Source organism: Lytechinus pictus, chromosome 6 (genome assembly GCF_037042905.1).
Source record: "Lytechinus pictus isolate F3 Inbred chromosome 6, Lp3.0, whole genome shotgun sequence".
In the NCBI taxonomy this organism is placed as follows: domain Eukaryota; kingdom Metazoa; phylum Echinodermata; class Echinoidea; order Temnopleuroida; family Toxopneustidae; genus Lytechinus; species Lytechinus pictus.
Window position 1 is genome coordinate 7,994,334 of NC_087250.1, and position 25,179 is coordinate 8,019,512.

Consider the following 25,179-nt stretch of genomic DNA (forward strand, 5'->3'; position numbering starts at 1 on the left):
CCAGCATTCCATACAAGTGTGGTATAAAGTACTAGAGTGAGACCTATATGTAATTATCAAAATACCACCAATTGTGTTCATATGAAAAGCATGATATTATAGTGGAATATTGTTATTGTTTATTGTAAAATTTGGTCTCATATTTCAGATGGCAACACAACCTGGGTATTACCAATCATTAGTTGAACAGAGTCTGGGGAGAGAGACTATTGCTACCGATGAGATCGAGAGAGACCTTCATAGGTAATATATTGGTTTATATTCATCTGGGGAAAATATTATTACAATGATGGGGTTTCCATAGAATTGAGGTTGATCAGATCAATCGTAACTCTTTGTAAGACGGGACCTTGCTACATTTGTTTTATATCCTACTTTAATAAGTTAGAATAATAGATATTGATAATCTAGTTCTTGTACTCATAGTTAATAAAAAAAAAAAAATCTGAACAAAATATAGGTAACGCGCTCTGCTGACTGACCTATTTCGGAACGCGGATTAGTGCCTGCGCCGTCCCTTCACGGGACTTGCCCGGTAGAGACACCTTGCTGACCGAGAGATTGCATTATCTGTCACGGAATAGTCAATTTTCCTTAGTGGGCGTTTTGTTTTGACGGCATAACTAGAATATCCATGGTTACGTGATGCTATTTGAACCAATCACTATACAGGATTTGATTTATGTAGGATATAATAAAAACTATTTGATTAAAACCCTGTTCTATTTAGATCACTACCCGAGCATCCTGCCTTCCAGTCCGAGCTCGGTATAGCAGCTTTGAGGAGAGTTCTTACAGCGTATGCCTACCGTAATCCAACCATTGGTAAGAACCTTAAGGTGGGTTAGGAGGGGGGGGTGAGGTAAGGTATAGCAGCGTTGAGGAGGGTCCTTACAGCGTATGCCTACTGTAACCCAACCATTGGTAAGAACCTTAGAGTGGGGTAGGAGGGGGGGGGGGGCAGTGGCGGACCGTGACCCGGAGGAGACAAAGCATTGGAGGGGCACAGCATTGTTCACAAACAATACAGTGCCCCTCCAATCATTTGTCTCCTTTGGGTCACCATCCGCCACTGGGGGGGGGGGGGTGAGTTGGGGTATAGGAGCGTTGAGGAGGGTTCTTATCGCGTATGCCTATCGTAACCCAACCATTGGTAAGAATCTCCGGGTGGGATAGGAGAGAGAGAGAGAGATAGATGAGATGATTGTGTATTATTATTGTGTCTTAATACGGAGTTCAGATTGAATTGAGAAATGTTCCTTTTCAGGACTACCCACATTCTGAGCTACTGTATGATTCTCTTTTGCGTTATGTAATTTTGTTTGATTCATTTGTCATTATTTGTCATTATTTTAACTGTCATGTTCACATGTGCTAAAAAAATTGTAGTGTTTAATTTCTCATATGTATAAGCTAGTGGAGGAAACATTTCTATGTAATTTTTTTATTGAATATCATAGATGAATAAATCAAAATGAATTTAATTGAATAGGTATACATGTAGGATGTTATAGTAGAAGTATTAAAGACCATCAGCAAATTTCGATGGTTTTAATATTATACCCCGGCCTGTGACATAAAGCTCAGTGATTAATCATAGTGCTGAGTTTTGCAATTGATCATGCACATTAATCAATGGAATCAATCGTAGTAATCCGACCTACGATCATTTTCTAAGCTTCATGTTACCGGGCCCAGTACATCAGTCCAACATAGCCTATATTTCTGGCAAAAAAAGAAAAGAAATTATTTTGGGGGGCTACTTTTCACAACATATTGTCTACATGTACATCTGCTACATTGGGTAAGCTTTAACACTGCAATGAATGGGAATTTTCCAGGGCTCCTTTTTGTGTTTTCTGGGCCGAGTCTTACAAAAAGTTACGATTGATCCGATCAATCACAACTATGGAAAGCCAGCAACGTCAGAGCGTGGATCCCCTAAGATAGTATCAGAGCTGCCAAGTAGTACGATTTTTCCGTATTTAATACGTTTTTGCAACCGAAATACGGCAGTACGTTTTTTCTTTAAAAAATATGTTTTTTGTATTTAAAAAAAAAAAAAAATATATATTTTTTTTTTTTTTTTTTTTTTTTTTTTTACAAAATCGAAATTTATTGAGAAAAATCATCTCTATATGTCTCTATTTCATAAAACGTACACAAATATGGTTATTAGATCAATGTAATTTCAGGTAACTTGTTTTTTTTTTCAAATCATTTTGTAAAAACCAGGGTGAGATATACACAAGTTTCAATGATTTTTTTTTCAATCTGCAAGAGCAGTGCACATTTTAGCTTGCATGCAGCTTGAGCGCCGTGATGGGCGAGTGCGCCAAGCATTTTAATATGAAATACACTTTTTTTGGGAAAAATACAAAATATTTATCTCACACGGTAAAAATACTGATTTTTTTGTCAAAATACTGATTTTGGGGGATAAGAATACTGAAAATGCAAAATACAACTTGGCAGCTCTGTAGTATATTAAACATTTGAAAAATGGGTCTCGTTCGCAAGTGTAAATACAATAAGTTAAAATAGAATATTGGAAATAATAAGATGGTGAGTAATAGCGAGAAATGATAAAAAGATGACAGAGATACGGGACGATACAAAAAAACTAAAAGGAAAACAAAGACATGACGAAGAATAGAGGGGAGAGAGAAGGAATTAAGTACTGAAAGGGGAGTGAGAGGGCAAAGATAAAGTGGGGGGAGAGAGACAGATAGAGAGGGAGGCACACACACACGCAGATTATGTGGAGAGAAAGGGTCAGAAGGAGAGAGGGGGGGGGGGAAAGAACGAGAGTGCAAACGTAGATCAAAGAGAGTGTGACTTAATAGCGTGCTTAGACAATACTAAAAATATAAAACTAATTAATTACTTTGGTAAGACAGTAACATAAATATTTTTAGTTTTCTCTTAAAGGAGTGGATAGAGGGGGCCTGTTGAACATCTTTATGGAGTGAATTCCAAAATTTGGGGGCGGTGAAAATAAAAGTATTTTGCGCAAAACGAGTTCTTAAGATAGGTAGATGAAAGTTATCGGCTTGTCTGGTAGGATACCTATGAAAATTGTTATTTTGAGAAAACAAATCATGAAATGCAAAAGGAACCATATTGTTTTTATACATGTACATAAACTGTCCAAGCTGAAATTGGTATAAGTCTTGAATCTTTAAAATTTTATAATCAAGGAAAAGCGGATCAGTGTGAGAACGGGGGTGTGAGAATGAAATAATACGAAGGGCTTTTTTTTGTAATAATAATATTTTGTTAAGTAAACTTTGGTGGGTATTGCCCCAAACAAGGATCCCGTAGTTGATACATGTATATGGTAATATAAGAGGTGTGAGAATGAAATAATACGAAGGGCTTTTTTTGTAATAATAATATTTTGTTAAGTAAGCTTTGGTGGGTATTGCCCCAAACAAGGATCCCGTAGTTGATATATGGTAATATAAGAGAAGAATATAATGTAAGTAGAGAAGTAACAGGAATAAACGTTTTCAACCTATTTATGATGCCTATATTTCGGGATATTGTTTTACAAATATTATCAATATGGCATTTCCAGCAGAGTTTGTTATCTACACGAACTCCCAAAAATTTAATTGAGGAGACACTTTCCAATTTAAAATCTTCAATAAAAATGTCAAAAGGTAAGGAATCTATGGTATTACTGAATAAAATGTATTTAGTTTTTTTAAGGTTAATTGATAATTTGTTAGCTCTGATCCAATTCAAAATATTAGTTAATTCAGAGTTTATTATGTTAACAAGTGTAAGCGGATCATTGTGAGAGAAGAATAGATTTGTGTCATCAGCAAAAATAATGAAAGATAAAATGTTAGATGCTCTGCAAAAATCATTTATATATAAAGTAAACAAGAGAGGTCCCAGAATACTTCCTTGTGGCACACCACAATTAATATTACACAAATTAGAGGAATGGTCATTGAGAAAAACAAATTGATTTCTGTTAAAGAGGTAATTCCTGAACCACTCCAAGGCCTTCCCACGTATGCCATAATGCGATAATTTATGAAGTAGGATGTCATGATTAATAGTGTCGAAGGCCTTGGAGAAGTCCAGGAAAATACCGACCATGTGTGAGGATTTATCGACAGCATGAGCAACTTTTTCAACAAAGGATAATAAGGCGTGAATTGTACTGTGCTTTTCTCTAAATCCAAACTGGAAATTTGTATATTCATGCATTCTTTGTTTTATTGAAAATTCACCATGCCTCTCTTTGTTTACAAAGGGCATTTTTCAAATTTCCTGCAGAAAAAATTATGACACTGATGGATTTTCATAGAGTTATGATTGATTGGATCGCTCATAACTCTTTGTAAGACGGGGCCCAGGGCTATATCGAGCATGTCGGGGGCAAAATCGACTCGACCCTATGTAAACATTCCCCTGCTAATATTGATATTTTATCTATTAGGTTACTGCCAAGCAATGAATATAGTAACTTCAGTGCTGTTACTATATGCCAACGAAGAAGAAGCGTTCTGGCTACTGACGGCTGTATGTGAACGGCTCCTTCCCGACTACTACAACACTAGGGTCATTGGAGCACTGGTGGATCAGGGTACGTACATCCAGTTATCTGATATGGGGCCCAATCTCACAATACTTTTACCAATATTTTATCAGTTCTTTATCAATACTCGTACAGGAAATAAAACAAGGACTTAAATGTTTACGAACTCCAACTTTCTTTAGAAAGTATCGATAATTCTTCTTTTAGCTACACCTTTAATGTACAATCACTTTATGAGTTTCTTATTTCATTACATTCTTAAAGAGGTCCACTCCACTCCCCAATCCAGAATAAAAGTTATTAGAGTGGTCAAGGACTCGTTGTTGTTATAAAAAGGGTTCAGTTGAGAACTGCAGTCAGACTAGACTTAAATGATCACGACTTGACTTTCTAAATAAGATATCAGATTGCAGGTTTCAATTCAGTTTCAGTTTAGTTTATTTCACTTCCATTTTCTGATAATAAACATAACAAACATATATATACATATGTATAAATGTACAAAACAGAATAAGTGTCATAAGAATACTTCAATAATCAATTAACAAATTCGTAGGAAATAGATGAAATGTATACAATTTTTGTTCAAGATACATTTTGATGGTTTCGACATCGCAGTTTACAGAGCACTAATAGTATGCCCAGTCACATCCTTTGGATTGTGATGTCAAACATTGATCCAAAAAGATGTAAAATAACGCATTGTTGTAACATTAGGCATAGCTGAAACACTACCTGTTGTAACAGAGGCCTCTATTAGAGCATTTTTAGCGCTAAAAACGTGTCTGTGCGGCCGGTCGAGGGCTGTGCTTTCGTCAATATGATCCAATTCAGAGGGTATCATTATCAATGCCAATCAATATTGTATCAAGGCCACCGCACACCTTACGACCCGACGGGTCTACGACTGGCTTGCGACTGAGTGAGGGGAGATGTGACGTCACAGCACTTGTCAGCTTGAGTCGCGGACCGGTCAGAGACAAGTCGCAAGGAAAATCGTAAGGATTTGACATGTCGAATCCTTATGACTGGATCGCAAGCTCAATCCAACTTCCAGCCAATCAGACAGCAAAGTTGCACAACGCATATATGATAAACAACGCGCATACGCAGTAGTAAGCGCATTTTCTCAGTTGCTATGGAAAAAGCAAAAAGCGCATGCGTGAGTCGCAGACAGCGTAGTAGTCGGATCGCAAGGTGTGCGGTGTCGAGGCTTATGACCACCTTGCGATTTCATCTCTACTCAGTCAGTCGCAAGCCAGTCGTAGACCAGTCGGGTCGTAAGGTGTGCGGTGGGTGGCCTTTAAATGATAATATGTATCCTAATCAAATGATTAGCTAAAATCTGTCCGTGACCAGTCATTTACTTTAGCTAACTTGAAAAAGTTGCTAATGACTGGTGCGAATGACTAGTTAAATTGACCAATCATGGTTTTAAAATAAGGATTAAAACAAGGATCCTCACTATCACTATTTTTTTATAAAACATTTAAAACGTATAAATAAAACGTATAAAACGTATAAATAAAACGTATAAATGATGCACGTCAATTATGTATAAAACGTATAAAACGTATAAATGATGCACGTCAATTTGTTTGGGAATTCGAATCATTACACACTCTTGCTACCTTTGAATCTGTTCAAGTGCCCTCGGCTGAGCCTCGGGCATGTTAAAACTGTTCCAATGGTACCTTGTGCACCTAATTGTTCCTATTGCCTGTGATGATGTGCATTATTTTTGTATTATATGACACCTAGATGGATCCTTGTCATTTGATTGGTTGTGTGATATCGATCATTCAGCCCATTTTACAATGACGTCATCATCCGTGCAATTTTGGATCCATACGATTTTGTCCATTGCACGTGTGCATCGAGACCGCAGGGGCCACAAATAAAAACAGTGGTGTTTGCAGTGCGCATGTTGTGTGTAAGTGACAATCAACAGACAAGCTCACACCGCGTGAGCTTATCTTTGATCAAAATACATAAATCTCAAATGATAAAGGATCTATTTTAGTTGTCATATACTAGTAAACCAAATAATGAATATTCTTTTCATTCTTGCAATGTAAAGAATACTTCATTCGGTGATAGATGAAATGAATGATCCATTCTAAGAGGCATATCCGAGTTGATGGATCAATTCATCTTTCACCTCGTGAGGTATCCTGTCCATGGCACCCCTAAACATTCATTATTTGTATACTGTATTACTCAGGTGTATTTGAAGCCCTTACCAAAGAAACCATGTCTGAGCTATACAAGTTTGAAACAGTTCACTTGCCCTCAGCTAATCCTTGGGCATATTAGAACTTTTCCAATGGTACACGGTGCATATAATTCTTACTAATGCCCTTAATGGTGTGTTTTATTTGTATACTATCTTGCCCAGGTGTATTTGAAGCCCTAACCAAAGAAACCATGTCTGAGCTATACAAGTTTGAAACAGTTCACTTGCCCTCAGCTAATCCTTGGGCATATTAGAACTTTTCCAATGGTACACGGTGCATATAATTCTTACTAATGCCCTTAATGGTGTGTTTTATTTGTATACTATCTTGCCCAGGTGTATTTGAAGCCCTAACCAAGGAAACCATGTCTGAGCTATACAAGTTTGAAACAGTTCACTTGCCCTCAGCTAATCCTTGGGCATATTAGAACTTTTCCAATGGTACACGGTGCATATAATTCTTACTAATGCCCTTAATGGTGTGTTTTATATTTATACTATCTTGCCCAGGTGTATTTGAAGCCCTAACCAAGGAAACCATGTCAGAGCTATACATGAAGATGGAAGAACTAGGAATGCTGAGTATGATCTCTCTATCTTGGTTCCTTACAGTCTTTCTAAGGTAAGTTTGTTCAAATTTATTTTCCATTTCAGTTAAAGGGGAAAAAAATTGTTTTTCCTGCTTTGTTCGACTACAGTCAAATACAGCAGACTGCCAAGTTCTATTCACAATACAACCAGAGTGCATTAAGTCTTTTGTTCACACACATACACAATAGTGATGTGTGCATCTCATTGACTGTGTACTCACAAAGCTTTTTTTTTACAATAAACCAATCAAAAGCTGTTGTAAGCTGAATTAGCATAATCCATATGTGGCACAGTAGTGATTCTGTCCATGGCGGGCAAAGAGTTAACATTGAGAACAATGGATCAACTGCAATTGTGGTTCATGTATGTATATTACACTGATCAGACCCAAAGAAAAGGTTAGCAATCAATTGTTAATTTGAAAGAACAATTCTGATTCGTTCCTCGTCGGTCTACTGAGCAAAATGCGTATGCAACAAAGATCTTGATAGGCCATTTCGTGATAGCGAATAAGCACTAACCTTTGTGTTACGGAGCCCTGTCTAGATTTGGGGACTATGTTTGAAAGATTTGGTCAAATAAATAATAATGTTAAATCAATGATGATAATGATGATGATGATGATAATAATAATGTAAATGATAGTAATCATAAAAATAATTATAATAATTGTGATGATGATAATGATGATGATGAAAGTAATAATACATTTTAATGATAATGATGATTATAACAGTAATTATAATAATGATGGCAATGATGATGAAAATAATAATATATTATGATAACTATAATGATAATAATTATAACATGATTATAATGATGATGATGATAATAATCTCTATATTTCTCTTCAGCGTGATGCCGTTTGAGAGCGCAGTCAGCATCATGGACTGCTTCTTCTACGACGGATCAAAGGTCATCTTCCAGATCGCCCTCGCTGTCCTCGACGCTAACTATGAAGCGCTCCTGGAGTGCGATGACGACGGCCAAGCCATGGTCGTTCTAAGCCGCTATCTGGAGAACGTCGGCAATCGGGATGCCACCATGCCGCACGTCCCTCACTCATCTGTTATCGTGGGAAGCGAAGGAAAAGACTCACCACAGGTATTTAGCATTTATCTCATGTTTATACATGTACATGTACCTCTGTCCACTTTAATAGGCATAGCCATTTTTATTGTCTCGCCCACCAGAGGTGAAGGCGAGACTTAGGGATCCAAATGTCGTCCGTTGTCCGTACGTCACATACCTCCACATAACTCCACATAACTCCACAACCGTAAGTCACTTTTCAACCAAACAAAATCATCATCATTATCAACATCACCATCATCATTATTATTATCATCAACATCATCATCATCATCTTAGTCGTCGTTATCATCATCATCATCACCATCATCATTATCAACATCACCATCATCATTATCGACATCACCATCATCATTATTATTATCATCAACATCATTGTCATCATCATCATCATCTTCGTCGTTGTCGCCATCATCATCATCATTTTCATCGTCACCATTATAATATCATATTTCAATCTTCGATTTCAGGTTTCTGTGGAAGTATCGGAGCTGATCTACAATTCCTACTCCAAGTTTGGTTCCATCTCCAATGAGAAGATAGAGAAGATGCGTTTGAACGAGAGATTGCGGGTCGTCCAGGGATTGGAAGACACCGCTCGGAGGAGTGTGATCAGGAGTCTTGTCTCGGACACGGCTTTTGGAAAGAAAGAACTGGAGGAACTTTATGTCCTCTTCAAGGTGAGATAAGGAAAAGAATAAGAAGATGATGATGTAGGTGATTATGTGATGGGGTCGAGGAGGATGATGATGGAGGTGAGGATGATGATGGAGGTGATGATGATGGTGATGATGATGCAGGTGATGTTGATGATGTTGATGTTGATGATGGAGGTGATGATGATGATGATGATGGAGGTGATTATGATGGTGATGATGATGCAGGTGATGATGATGATGGTGATGATGGTGATGATGATGATGGTGATGATAATGATGATGGTGATGATGATGGTGATGATGATGTTGGTGATGATGATGGTGATGATAATGATGGTGATGATGATGATGATGATGATAATGGAGGTGATGATGATGATGGTGATGATGATGGTGATGGAGGTGATGATGATGATGGTGATGATGATGATGATTGTAATGATGATGATGATGGTGATGATGATGGAGGTGATGATGATGATTATGATGATGTTGATAATGATGATGATGGTTGTGGTGGTGGTGGGGTATATGATTAAGATTGACGATGATAATGATTACAATGGTGATAGCGATTGTGATTGTGATGACGATATTGGTAGTGATGATGATGGCAATGAAGATGATGATGATGATAGAGTCGTGGAGGTGATAATGATGATGATGAGTGATGAGTATAATGGTGATGATGATGGTTACGATGATGATGATGACGGTGATGATATTGATGATGACTACGATTAGGGTAATTGATGATGATATATTGGTAATTACAATTGGTATTAACTTTTATTTCTCATGTTTTCTTCTGTGTCACTTACATGTACATTACATTTTCATGTAATGCTACTACCATCAAACATGTTTTAAAAAACTTTTTCCAGGAGGAGTTCCTGACCGGCAACCTACTATCCAACACACCCATCATGGACCACGCCCAACACTTCCTGTCTGTCGTCAAGCTAGACTTAGAGAAATACCAGACCCTCTTCCTTGCTCTGTCTCCCTGGGCTACTGGTTCCCATGCGGACAAGCTTGGTGTTAGATCCTTTAGGGTAAGTGAGACCAAGGCCAGACTCTATTCCTTGCTCTGTCCCTCTTGGCTTCTAGTTCCCATGCAGACATGCATGGTGTTCAATCATTTAGGGTAGGTTAGACCAAGACCAGACTCTCTTACTTGCTCTCTCCTGGGCTACTGGTTCTCACGCAGACAAGCTTGGTGTTAGATCCTTTAGGGTAAGTTAGACCAAGACCGGCCTCTCTTCCTTGCTCTGTCCTCCTGGGCTACTGGTTCTCACTCAGGCAAGCTTGGAGTTAGGTCCTTTAGGGTAAGTTAGACCTAGACCAGACTCTATTCCTTGCTCTGTCACCCTGGGCTACTGGTTCTCATACAGACAAGCTTGGTGTTAGATCCTGTAGGGTAAGTTAGACCAAGGAAATACCATACTCTTTTCCTTGCTCTGTTGCTTTGGGCCACTTGTTCTCACACAGACAAGCTTGGTGTTAGATCCTTTAGGGTAAGACCAAGACCAGACTCTCTTACTTGCTCTGTCCTCCTGGGCTACTGATTCTCACACAGGCAAGCTTGGAGTTAGATCCTTTAGGGTAAGTTAGACCAAGACCGGACTCTCTTGCTTGCTCTGTCACCCTGGGCTACTAGTTCTCGTACAGACAAGCTTGGTGTTAGATCCTTTAGGGTAAGTTAGACCAAGAGAAATACCAGACTCTCTTCGTGCTCTGTTACCCTGGGTCATTGTGGGATGGTGTTTGTCAGAACCATGGAAGACCACCATGACTGTGCCAGTCAAGCTGCATATGGGCAATCCACCATATTTTATTGTATATAATTATGCTTTTAATACAAAATAAATACTACAAAGAGAAACACTTAAAATAAGGAAAGTCAGGAAATGTTGAAAATGTTTAAGTGTGTGACCCCTAATTTTTGTGGGCTTCTTTCTTGAAAGCCTGGTGTAATATATTTCTCAAGGGAATAGATGGTTTGGTAACTTTGTTGGAATTTTTTGAAGTTTGAGTCTTTTGCATTTAATGCTGATATCGAGATGGATCGATCGAGAGCAAGTAATTTGTTCAGTTTTTGGATTGAAAAATTGTATATAATATTAATTGTCTATACTGATATGATTATAATATTCTAGGATATACTGTACTTTGTATAACACTGCATTATATGTGGAAACCATCAGCCAGTCCCGATATGTTTTACACCATTTAAAGATGATCATGATATTTTGATGCTTCAAAGTGGATGTCTTTCATGTCTTTATCATCGTACTATACCACAATCTTACACTTTGCAATGGAACTTTTTGAATAGGTGTTGGACTCTGATCACGACTGCCTTATCAACTTCAGGGACTTTGCCTGGGGTATGGGGACCATGTGTCGAGGTGAGATGCCCCAGAGACTCAGGCTGTTATACGAGATGCACTTACCCCCTGCCTTAACACCTGCAGATCTAGAGAGCCCCAGTGAGACTCATACAGGTAAGAAAGGGAGGTAAATAAGATGACGTAAGAGCACCTTGGCGCTTGTTTTTTAAATGATAACAAAATGATAATAGGTTTGATGTATAATGAGACAAATCCACTCTGTACACTGCTCTGTAGAGACTGTTTTATTTATTTTTATGTGCACTTCACAATCAGAGTTTGTCTTAGTGTTCCTGCCAAATGTCATTTATTAAAACCTTATCAAACTTTGTATACATGTATATAATACCACAAAAAAAAATTCACAGAAATAGGAACACATGGTTTAAAATAATAATTTTCTTTTCCCTAAAATAGGAAATATTCTATTTAAAAGGACCACGTGGTCGGTATGAGATAGTATGTAATAAGAATGCTACGACCACAAAGGTACTATACGCAAACTTTAATATATATTTTTTTTAATGCATCTACATGTATACATACAATGTGGATAGAAAGAATTAGCAAACAAATATTCATATACATATACAGTAACTTCAATAATGCTTTGAAATAGTATTTAGTAAGAAGCATTTAGTAGGAATACTACAGCTACTGTACCAAGATTATATACATGTATATAAAGTTTGATAAGGTTTTAATAGATGACAATTAGCAAAGCATTATTGAAGTTAGTGTGTATGTATATTTGTTAGAAAATTTCTCATTAATTTGTTCCCATTTCTTGGCTGTAAGGGTTGGTGGGTATGCTATTTCAAAAACTTCTTCAACCTTTCTGTTGGCTCAGTTGGTAGAGCGTCCGTCTCACAACTGGGAGGTCGGGAGTTCAAGCCCCCGGGCCGCGTCAGACCACAGACGTTAAAAGATGAGACTTGCTACTACCCTGTTTGGTGTTCAACGATTCAAGGGATAGAGCTATGTTGTATCTGGGGCTGCACAGTGGTTGCCGGGCCCATGGTCAATTGGGCAGTAATAATTTTCTATTTCAGATTTCATTTCGAACAATGCAATATGGATTTTTTTTAAGTTTGTGTATATTATCAAGGTAGTCCTAACATATTTCCTATCTTCTTTAAAAAAAAACACGTCAGAATGTAGCACAGTGGACGTCCCTTCACCTGACGACTGTGATGTTGATGTAGAGGGCGCTGTTGATGCGGAGGAAGCCGTTGATGCAGCAGAATTCTTCGGACCAGACACAATACCTGCCACAGCGACCTCTATTACTGCAACCCCTACCACAGCTACATCTACTACCATTCCTACATCAGTAACAGCCAAACCTCAGGTAGGAAGGTCCAAGTTCTCTGCTTGGACGATACTCTTGGCTGGTAGTCTGAGATTAATTGTATATTTATTTATTTATTATTTATTCTGCACTTCAAACATATTCAAGATTACAAAGCAATATCAAACATTACATAAAATGACATAAAAATTATACAGGTATGTGCAATATTTGATAGCAGTTATATCAGATAAAGTGAAATTTCTTATCTCTGTTAAAATCAGTGTGATAAAATACCTTTAAAATTGTTTTGATTCGGTATTCTGAGAACCAATTTGTCTTCAGATGATGGTGGTATGAACATTCGCTGAAGTGGTATACGGTACACCATGTGTAAAGTTCTGGAAAGGACTGAGATAAAAGTGGATAGAGATATAGGTGAAATGGAAAGGCGAGAAAGTGGTGGTTTGGAAGTAGAGTATCTTTCGGAAATGAGTGTAGTCTTAAAGAGGACTGTAAACCAGAAAGAGTGAAAAGCTTGAGCAGTAGGCAGGATGAGAGTCTTGAGTCGAAGGCTGGTTGGGTTGGAGGGGTAAAATAGGCTTGAGTAGATGAGAGAAGGCTGGCTTGAGTCAGCGAATGGAGCTGTGGAGCAGGAGCAAGGACTTGATTTTTCGAGCAGGTCGACTGTCTGTCATCATTCTGTCTTTATTTTATGAGACATACCAAGTCTTACACCTTAAGGCCACTGCACACCTTACAATGGCTCTGTGACCCGATTTTTGAATAAATCCTAGTAGAATTTGATGCTAATATTGAAACATCGAATATCTTACTACATGTATGTAATGTTCTAAATCATTGTATGAATACTTACACTGTATGTTTAAATTTGTTACTATACCATCATACTTGTTAGTATAAAAGCGAATTTAACATCTATTCATAATGACTTCATAGCAATCGCACGATTGGCTACGATTTGAAACTAATTTGGTCTTTACTCCAAAATAAAGGCTTGCAATCATCCAAAATGGTTATATTTGTATTCTTTAGGTTAACTTGAACCTCAAATAAAAAGATACTTTTCATTCATATTTGCAGAAAATAAATATAACTGCGATTTGTTCCAAAATCGGATTTTGGACCAGTCGTAAGGTGTTTGGTGACCTTTAGGCATGAGACTCCTGCTTTACGGGCTCTTGCTGATCCCTCAAATCTCTTTCTCATGCAAGAATCACAGCCTATCCCATACACAATGCCTGGTGCTCTCACGCATAGCCATAGTTCCTTGCCTCAAATCTCATACATCGCTCCTCTTTGAACTTTTGGATCCATACGATTTTGCCCGTTGCCGGCGCGCATCGAGACCGCAAGCACCACAAGTAAAAACGTGACAATCAACAGACAAGGCCACATCTCTGTTTTATCTCTGTGTAAAGGCATGGCTATTTATGAAGCAATGTCCAATTAGAAAGGCTGTATATTAGCGCTCTCTTCTCGTTCAACCAACGGAAATCCTTTCTGCCATGAGGTGTGGCAAATGAGCGAGAGTGTCAATTTTATAACACCCAAATGCACTATAAACTAGCATGTCTTTACAGGGATTTCTTCTTATTGTCATCACTATCATTATTTGTAAACAAATTTTTGGCATTACTCCTATGTCTGACTAATGATTTTAATCACAGATCGAGCATGCGATCTTGAACACATAGGAGTTATGCTGAAAATTTGTTTACAAATTATAATTTCCTCCTATTAAAGCCTCTTTACTTACTATCATCATTATCATCTTACAGGATTCTCCGCAACGCTCTAGCCTTGGTTCCAGTCCTCTATCACCATCAGTGACTTCACCCAACAAGCGTTGCAACCCATTCCTGACGAACCCCGATCCGACGCTACCTCCGCCTGATCAGAGCACGGTCTTTGATTTCCCAGGGGAGGATAGCCTTCCAGCCAGCAGAGATCAGGATCATAAAAAACGTGAGTATCATAATTAATCTGTTTCAACACAGTTTAATAATCATTTGGGATTAGAGCCTACCCCCCCCCCCACAACTGTCCTTGAGAACTCCCAAACAAAAAACAAACAGATTTCTTGCATGAACAAGCATAATTACCATGATGTAAAGACAATATCGTTTTATAGAAAAATAATGCTTCAGTATTGGATATTCCATCAGAGGCAATGTGCATGCCAATTGGATTGGCATCACGATGGTCTTGCAATGAGCGGGGGGGGGGGGGTGAATCAGACCCCCTCCCTCCCCGACTGTTCAGGTGTCAAAATACATGTAACCCAGTCTTTCAGGAAAGATTTACTGAATGATGTTATAAAGTCTAATGATCATGATCATCATTTTGTTTCATTTGCTATTAAGTTTATTGGTTAAAAAATGTTTGTTTATCACTTGTATTTTTTTTGTTCATTTGTAAAAAAAATTTTATCATCTTTGATTGTAATCCTAAATGTTTGTGGATTCAAGTATATTTTATTGATTCCATAAACATAAAGGATTACAATCAAAGAAAATTAAAAATTTGTTAATTTTTTTAATTTTCTTTGATTATAATCACTTATGTTTATGGAATCAATAAAATAAACTTGAAGCTCGTATTTGTTACTTTCTCCCTTTTTCTTCACTTTTTTTTCTTTTTCAAAGAGCGCATAGGAAAGCATGTGGCATAAAGCACATTGGACTTTTCCAAAAAATGATATTCCTTTTTTTCTTACCAACAGCTACAGAACCTGCACAAGGTTATCAATATTACCTCAAGAAATGGCAGCTAGAGAAAGAAGAGGAGGAAAGAAGAAAGAGCTTCAAACATCTACCTCGTATGAACCAGGTAAAGGACAGCGCATACACACTAGCATTGGGCGATATTTCAATATTATAAAAAATATGTGATAATGAAAAAAAAAATTGAATATTTGATAATGGTTTTACGATTACGTTGATATATCATGGTAACATGATATGACCAAATATTGTTGATTATGAAAAGTTAGTCACAATTTTTTTTTACCAGTTTCTGCTCTCTTTGTGTCTCTTTCCTTCTCTCTCTTTCTCTCCGTCTCTTACTATATCTCCAGGAGCAATTCATCCAGCTACTGAAGAGCCTCTACGACATGTTCGTCGATCATCCCGAGGAGCAGGAACTCTACCGTTCCCTTGCCACCGTCGGAACGCTTCTCTTTGAGCTCGGTGAGGTCGGCAAGAAATTCTACAAGAGATCTCAGTCCTCTCCTGCAAGAACATGGAGTGAGCCCTCAACGTCAAGCGCCTCACTCGGCGAGGAGCTCCATGGGAAATTCGTAGAGGATTGCGTGGGTCTGGCTGCAGTAGGTGGGGAAGTGCAGGGTGGAGACAGCATTGAAAAGCCTGGGGAGGAGTCTACTGGAGGCGAAACTGTTGAAGAGAAGAAGGAGGCCGACAGCGGGGATAGTCTTGTGGACAGGAGTTTGGTACGAGGTGGGGAGGGAGATAACACTATTGCGGATGCCTTGAAGGCTGTATCCATCGAAGAGCCTGGTGACGAGTCTAGTACTGTTGATCTCAGTGCTGACCAATGTGGCTCAGAACCTGCCAAAGTGACTGGTAAAGAGTCCAGCACCAGTACGCCTAGCCATGCATCAACGTCTGATAACACTGCAACGGCACCGCCCAGGCCGAACAATCTACCAACAGAACTCCCTAAGCTGGTAGATAATGAGTGGGCGATTACATTCGAACAGTTCCTTGCGTCGATGTTGAACGAGTCTCCCCTCGTGAAATTCTTTGAGAAACCCGTGGAAATCTCTGGACTCGTTGAGGGTTTTCGACAAAGAAAAGTTTTCCAAAGACAACTGAGTGATGTTAGCTTTGGCTCTTCACCATAAGACTTGCTTGCTCATGATATGAATTGGAAATCTATTTGAAATGCCTACCACACCGCCTGATGAAAAGCCAACCTGCAACTCTGTACAAGTCAACTTTCTTGATGTCGAATAATCGCCCCAGTCAAAGCAAGTTTTTAGACCAGGGTCAGTCTCACGAAGAATTGTGATTGATCTAATCAACCTCAACTATGTAAAAATCCATCATTGTTATAATTATTCCTACAGGAAATTTGCACAATGTCCTTTTTGTGTAAATAAAGAGGAGCACGCCGAATGGGCAGTGATGAATGTATGAAGGTTAATCATAATTATCGGAAAACACTTTGAACAAATATGCATTTTAGAGATTGTTGTCGACCCTTTTACTGTATCACTTTGACTATAATGCAACTTTCCTTTGTATTCTATCTCCCTTTAGAGTCTGCATTTCAAACTTACTGACCCGTATTCTGAAGTCGGGCTTAACTTTATGGACCACGGTACAACTCTCTGCTAAAACTATGGAAATCCAAAGAATGTCAAAATTTTCCTTACAATTACATTGTATGTTTCTTACATGTATGTTTACTGTGCTCTCTCCTAACTCAGGAATGGTGAAGAAAGCTATCTTATTTATCCTTCCGAAACAGGTAAGAGTGGTTTGAGAGAAAAATGAGCTGATACTTTTAAATTATACTGTTTGAGATTTATGCCACTACTGGCTATCCATAGTTAAAACCACATTTTTAACCAGAGTTTTAAGTAGACCCGACTTCAGAATATGGGCTATTGACATTGATAACATTGACCAAAGAAGATTATTAGTAGGTCAGGACATTTCATTTTCAAGAAAGAATAATTGGGCCCGTATTCTGAAGTCTGGTTTAACTTAACCTCAGGTTTAAAGTTGTGGTTTAAGTATGGATAGCCAATTGTACATAAATCACTAACAGTAGAGATATCATATTTCAGCTCATTTGGCTCTCAAGTCATTTGTAATTGTCTAGGAAGTATAAATAGATGATTGTCTTCATCATCGATGAATCAGGAAAGAGCCCAGTAAATGTAAGAAACATACAACTAAATAAAAATTTTGACACTTATGGCTTCCCATAATTTTAGCACAGAGTTAGACCGCGGTCGAAGTTAAAGCTAAATGACATTGGTTGCAGTAAAAAACTGATTTCGTGAGAAAGTCTGTAAAACCAAGGTTAAATATTACTATATCATCGTGGATCTAGATCTGGTACAGTTACATAAACTGAACTTTGTGAAATCATAATATCTAAGCTAAAAAACGATCACACTGAAGATCGCCAACACAGATAGGCACACGTGGGACAGTGTATTATTATTGCTGGAATAAAGACCCGACGGAAGTGACAGAATCCACGCTTATTTTGCTTATTTCTCAGCAATTACACAATTTCTTCCAGAATCCTTTGGCACATATTTTTCATTCATACAAACAGACACTTTGGTGATCATTACATTAAATTCTGTTAAGTCACTGGAATTTATCTATAAACCTGCCTTCAGAATACGGGCTTTGGTGTGCAGTGAGTGAAGCCTCTACCACAAAACTCTGATCATTGTTGCCGCTAATGCCAATCATGTGATTAGTCACATGACGATAATATTTCAGTGATAAATTCTTGATGGGGTGTTTCCATAGCATATTAACACCTAGACAGGAATAACCGTCGTTTCTGGGGATTTATTCAACAATTTCTGACATTTTACTGTAATCCCCATTTACCGACGGTAGGGTGTACGTGTGGGCTCGCATGTGTTCTCATTCCCTCCCTTTTGTCAATTCACAGTCCAAAGTTTGATGTAATTTTACACATCGAATTTACAATCTAAGGATGTATAACCAACAAACTTTTAAAAATTGATATTTAATTATCAAAATACTTTAAACGATATAGATGAAAAAGGCATGAAAAATATACTTTACCGATGTTTAATTGGGTTGAACACGATAAAAATGGTCAAAATGGCAGCCAAACTATAAAATATTACAAACGAACGTCAACAATCACGAATGTGATATCGATATTGCTTTCGATATTATACGATCTGCTCCATATGCGAACGAAACCGAAGATAAACGATACTAGTTATACTAGTACTAGTACTAGTTATAATCGTGATATATCGATTCGAGACATTAAGTTAATAACGATAATGACGTCATTCAAGATGGCAACTTGCAAGAAAAACCGTCAGGTCAGGTGAAAATGTCTTAGATGACAGATTTCTCAATCATCCAGAGGATTTTTTTCAATAACTCCGGCCCAAGGTATGCAATTACTTAAGTTATTTACATTTCCCTGATAATGGAAACCATGAAACTTTCAATTTTGCTTAAAAAACAGTTTAAAATCTCGATCTATAAAACGCTAGTTCACTATACGTTGGCTGTAGGTACGGGGCCCCATCCCCTTCAGTCTATGTATGGTGAGTGGAGCCAATGTAGTTCAGCGGAACAACCAAAATACAGAGACTGAAGCTTTTGGTCTAATTAACACCTAGTCCGATGGGTTGCGCACTTTCCTTGAAAATGAAGGTTGTTTTAGAGTACCCCATTCATGACTTAAAATTAATTAATCTCTATGCAACTGTATTTTATCAATCACTATATTTCTGTTATTGCATATTTTAGTGAAAATCCTAAATTACTGAAGAGAGTACTGAAAGCTTGAAGTGTGCAACTCCCCTCCAACCGTTGTGCTTTGTTTTGTGTATTCATATGATGTCCTGCATTATCATATCTTTTAAAGAATTATGAAAAAAAAAATATTTTTTTGGCAATTCTGATTCCAGAGCCTTTTTTTACCAGTGGTGCATTTTTATGAAATGCAATCGCGGGTGGAGCTCTATCTGCCAAATGTCAGTGTTAGCACCACCCGTTTTCCACAGTGCAGAGGGCCCGGGGGTAATAATACTCGGTGCTTACATGTAGTAACATTTGTATTACATGCAACATGTATATAGATGTTATTATATTATTATTTTTTCAACATATTTCACTTTTAAAATGATTTCATATTGCAAGCCATTGCTACTGTGGAATAGCAGAATTAATGACCGATGTATTTTTATTTGTAGTACGTTGAGTATAGGTGCTAGGGAGATGCGTGATAGGTGCTTTTGGATTCAAATACGCCATTTCGGAGATATAATGTGAGCCTGAGTATATAAAGGCCGTTTGTCCAAAACAAAAAAACAAATTAAACCCAATGACATGACACTCTGAAGCTCGATGGCCACTTCATGATCGATGGAACGGAAATTTGTATTAAATCATATTAAAGAAGTAAATTTAAAGAAGTAAATTAAAGAAGTTTTTACCAGTGGTGCATTTTTTATGAGCTGCAATCACGGGTGGTGCTCTATCTGCCAAATCTCAGTGTTAGCACTGAAGTAAATTAAAGAAGTAAATTTAAAGAAGTGAGTTAAAGAAGTAAATTTAAAGAAGTAAATTAAAGAAGTAAATACTGAAGTAAAACTGTTAGCACTGAAGTAAATTAAAGAAGTAAATTTAAAGAAGTGAATTAAAGAAGTAAATTTATTTTGTTTGAAGTTCAGCATGATGCAAGGAATACTCAAATCAAAATTCTGCTTTGCTGCAAGCCTTGTGACCGTACTTGAGTCCAAATCTGCTTCCAGTTATCGGTAGTCGCAGTTGATGATGACGTCATTACAATTTGGAATTGAATTTGCATTTTATTCCTACAAGGAGGCTCAAAATAGACTGGAATTTTGATTTAATTTTTCATAACACGATTCGTAAAATACAATGTATAAAACTCATTAAAGGTAAAAGAAAGTAGTTGCAGCAAACATTATTCTATGATAAAGTTTGAAAATCAAGGTTAATTGTCACCATATTATCATATATCTAGATCTGGTACATTGATGTACAGTTATCTTTGTAATATCATGAATCTTAGCTCAAAACCGATAATTCTGATATCTCGGCAATTACACATTTTCTTCCTGAGCCTTTTAGCATATATTTTTTATTCATACAAGTATACAAACACTTGGGTGTTAATTTGATCGGATTCTGTTCAAACTCAATTTGAGATCGTTTCCACAATTGGCATTTATCTTTAAAAACCTCAGTTTCTGTTAAGATGCCACTTGCTGCCTTATTGCGCAATCCCATTCAAGGACTTGTACACTATTTACAAAATTTGTTGTGAAATTTTTGGGATCAGGCTGACCATGTTTGTGTTTAATAAGATATTTCTTTTTCAACCCTTTGAATTATAGTTTGTATATTAATTAATTGATTAACTTTGTAAATTTAGATAGACTTTAGGCATACACGTATATATCCATTTACACATTTTCTAATCCAGACTTTAATACAGAAAGATGCCTAGAATAATAGAGAATCTTTTGAAAGATTACATCCGCCCCCCTCCTTTAGGCTACATGTATATTCCACCTCTCCCCCTCCCATGCAGTATATTCTACCCCCAATCGTATATATTTTATTTTTTTACTTCTATATTTGTGGAGCGTTGTGGCCCAGTGGATTAGTCTTCTGACTCTATCCACATTGTGCTGCACTCAACCCAGGTGAGGTGAAATGGGTACCCGGCAGGATTAATTCCTTGAATGCACAAGCACAGAAAGGCAGCTCGAGCTAAAGCCGGGGTAATAATAATAATAACAATGCACCTCGGAATAGATCGTTTATAGATAGATGGCGCTATACAAATGCCTGTTATTATTATCATTATTATTCTCTATTTTCTCTACCTTACACAGCGGACACTATGGTGTGTATGATTGGTGTATAGACTAGGAAAATAATACTCTGGTGTTAATTTTGCTGTTAGTTCAACACCTACACATGTATGGGTAATATGACAACACCTTTGGGTGTTACATGTACTTTAACCCTATGTGTTCTGTTCAATAACTAGGGTGTAATTTTAACACCTCAGGTTGTAGTCTTCTAAAGGGACACCAACTGATGTCAATTTTAACACCTAGTTTTCAATATTTGGAATCATTCCATCCATGTGCAATTATATATTATTTCCTGAAATTAATCATGCAAATAATAATTTGTGATAAATGTAAATACATGTATAGTTCTTAGAGATTTTGTTCTATTTTTTCAATCATATAAAATTGATTTCATGCAGCCTTATTCCACCTACAGACTAGTGTTTAGATGTTTTATATAGGGACAGTAATTTTCCATTTAATAAAAAAAAAAGGTAATTTCCGTTTCTGAAACCTTGTAATTCCATTGCGAACTTGATCAAAAATGGAAAAAATCTGTTTTGTCATAGAAAATTTACACGGTAAAAACATGAATTCTGTCTGTTTTGCAAAAAAGGTAAATTCAATGAATTTTCACATCAAAATAAAGAACCAAACAGATTTTCCATTTTGATTTACCGGTATAAAATGGAAAATCACTGTTCCTTGATGTACATACATGTAGAAGATACATTGTAGAAGTTTTGTTTATTGTATGCATTCATGTAAGCTATATGATTGTTTTATTTTTACTCTAATACTATCATGGTAATACTATTGACTGGCATCGAGTGCTATATCATATTATATTGCATTCAGCGGGGGCATTAGAGGTGTATAGTACATGTTAGTGGTCCTTATTTTTTTAATATCACCTTTATTAAAAACAAAACAAAGGAAAGTTACAAACAATGACAATAAGTCCAGGTTACTCATTTTTTTTAGGACGATGTACGGACTAATAGGTATACACTAATAGGACTAATAGGTAGGCACAACATATATATTAATTGCAAATATCAAACTCGCACCGGATGTATGGGACTTTGACTGCGATGGGGCTATGACTACTATTCACAAATTTTCAGTCCCTGCAATAAAGCCAATGATGCAAAAAATTAAAAAATACTATCGCTTTTGCAGTTTGGGATATAACCGGTCTTAAATTGAATTTCTTACAATGACATGGTTATATCTACATATTTCGAGCAATTGAGTCTTGAAACTTGTTTTTTAATGCTCTCCAGGGAGTGGAGAAGGTGCATACATTGTGTGCGGGCATGCAAGGATCCGATGACCGGGGTAATATACATGTATCTGTGAACAGAGATGTCATTCCAAAGTATTAAGTGCTATGTAAAAGCCAAGTACCATGGGAATTGAGGCACAAGAAAACAATTTCTACAGTGTTAACGCTATGATATACATGTAGTGTATGGTCAGTTCCCCCAAGTCTGCGCACCCGCGTATCTGCGCGATTCTAGTAAAAGAAGATACGCAACGAGCACGAACTTTACACATGCAATACATAGACAGGTATTCATAAAAAAATCCGACTCAAAATGGTGGAAAAATAATGAATTCAGGGCATTTCATGTGACGGCCTCAAAATGCAGCCTTTGTCATCAAAATCCCCGAATCGTGTGCAAAGTGAATGAGTGCTAGGACATGGGGTACCATTTTTTTTTCAATCTGAAAATGACTGCCCAAAGGATTTTTCAAGAAAATCTTATATTTTCTTTCATTTTTTAATGAGAATTTTGGTACACTTACTCTTGATAATATAAGGAACACTATTAACCAAAAGATTTTGTGAAATAAGAAGGAATTCAGGTTAAATCTTAACTCAAATTGTTAGGTGCGCAGACTTGGGGCCCACCATCATACTACATGTATCTATAGCGTTCCTAAATTGCCTTATTTATGAGAGAAAATGTAGCCTTAGTACTGCTTACAAAAATTGGTTGAAATCGATAAGCATACAGGACAGGCAACAGGACTTCCACTGCAAGATTTGTTCCATTTTCCATGGATAGCATGACCAAGTTCTTAGAAAGGACTTCAAAAATGACAATTGTAATATTACTGTAATGTACTGTTGGAGTGTAGAACATGGGGTTAAAGGAAACCAAAACCTAAGAAGAGAAGCAATCTTGTTGGAAAGAGTAAAATGAGAGGAACAATTTAAAACAAGTTTCATCAAAAATCGGTTGTGAAATAAGCAAGTTATGGACGTCTAAAAAGTTTGTGAATCCCCATAGAAAATTACAAGACTTTTTAAATGTCCACAACTTGCCTATTTCATAACCGATTTTGATGAAACTTGTTTTAAATTGTTCCTCTTGTTTAAGTTGGACTAAAAAAACAGAAAAGTCATGCATAAGGGTCAATGCACAAATGATATTTCACATGTAATCTCATAAATAACTGTAGTAGAGCGTGTCTTATCAGCATGATGTATTGGGTGTTGCAAGAAATAAGGGGATAAGGGTTCAAAGTCATAAATCAGACGAAGCAGTTGTTTTTGCGGTTCTATTGGGTATGAGGCCAATCTTTATTTCATCATGTTCAAATCGAATAAAAGAGGGTAGAAGACCCTTGACTGAGGTCACTTCAGTTGATATTAAGGTGTCCAAAATCAACTATATACATCAAGAATATCAGGATGAGACATCGATTACCGCTTCATGTAGGCACATGCAGCTACAGCCAGTCTCATCTGCTCACTGCATGTATGAGCTTTTTCCTGCATGCAGTGAGTGTATGTCCACTGGAGCATATCGCTCCTCTTTAGCTACATTCCTTTTGTACCTGACTAAAAATTTGCATTATAAAGAAACGGTTATTTCTCATCCCCTCACATAGGGTTACATGTAAGTCGGGACTAAAAAGACTTCAAAAAAGTCATGCATTGTCAATGCACAAATTATATTTCACATGTAATCTCATAAATAACTGTACTAGAGCGCGTCTTATCAGCATGATGTATTGGGGTGTTGCAGGAAACTTGCGATCCATTGCAAGTCTGTTTTCGGTCTCTAAATCAATTGTATGTCTTGCAATAAATTGTAATATGTGATCGATTGCTGAATTGATTCTTGCGACAAGGAGCGTTATCTGATTTGCTACAGATAAAATTGATCCATTGATTGTAAAATTACAACAGGATATTTGCAATCGATTGCAAATATTTTCTTGCAGCACCCCCATAGTCACGGTGATTTTCCGTTTCAAACTTTATCTAAGTTCGAAATTCTTGTTGTTTTTTAAAAGAAAATGTACACACCCAAAACATGAATTGCGTTTTGCAAAGGTAAAGTCAGTGAATTCTCACATGAGAAGGAAAGAAAACTGACCTTTCATTTTAATTGGCAAATGGCAAACTTTTCCCTAAATATACCACATGCAACTTGGAATATAGTGCAATTTTACAGTCAGACTTAAACTTTTTTGCACTTATTGGTTGTCTTTAAGCTCCTTTTCAATATAACTATCTCTGTAGTGTACATGTATACATTTTGTAGTTCTGAGTTGTTAACTTACTAATTATATTGACCAATCTTTTATATGATACTGTAGATGTGTTGCCCTAATGTAGTTCCATATAATTTCCTGATTATTTCTGTGAAATATCTCCTTACAATTGATATATAATATATTCCATGAAAATTATTAGTATTAGTAAAGACTATGATGCAATGAA

The 25,179-nt window shown here is 37.0% G+C and overlaps 1 protein-coding gene across 1 annotated transcript in view; it reads left to right on the top strand.

The window, feature by feature from the left end:
* Nucleotides 1-19,329, top strand: part of LOC129263859 (TBC1 domain family member 9B-like) — a 36,247-nt gene extending 16,918 nt beyond the window's left edge. The window contains exons 14-25 of the mRNA XM_064100698.1: nucleotides 149-243; nucleotides 731-825; nucleotides 4,457-4,603; nucleotides 7,302-7,413; nucleotides 8,240-8,489; nucleotides 8,948-9,157; nucleotides 10,021-10,191; nucleotides 11,475-11,643; nucleotides 12,684-12,880; nucleotides 14,623-14,809; nucleotides 15,567-15,673; nucleotides 15,921-19,329. Of these exons, the coding sequence (XP_063956768.1) occupies nucleotides 149-243; nucleotides 731-825; nucleotides 4,457-4,603; nucleotides 7,302-7,413; nucleotides 8,240-8,489; nucleotides 8,948-9,157; nucleotides 10,021-10,191; nucleotides 11,475-11,643; nucleotides 12,684-12,880; nucleotides 14,623-14,809; nucleotides 15,567-15,673; nucleotides 15,921-16,706 (2,526 nt within the window). The 3' untranslated portion in view covers nucleotides 16,707-19,329. The remainder of the gene's footprint in view (nucleotides 1-148; nucleotides 244-730; nucleotides 826-4,456; nucleotides 4,604-7,301; nucleotides 7,414-8,239; nucleotides 8,490-8,947; nucleotides 9,158-10,020; nucleotides 10,192-11,474; nucleotides 11,644-12,683; nucleotides 12,881-14,622; nucleotides 14,810-15,566; nucleotides 15,674-15,920) is intronic.
* Nucleotides 19,330-25,179: the final 5,850 nt, after the last annotated feature.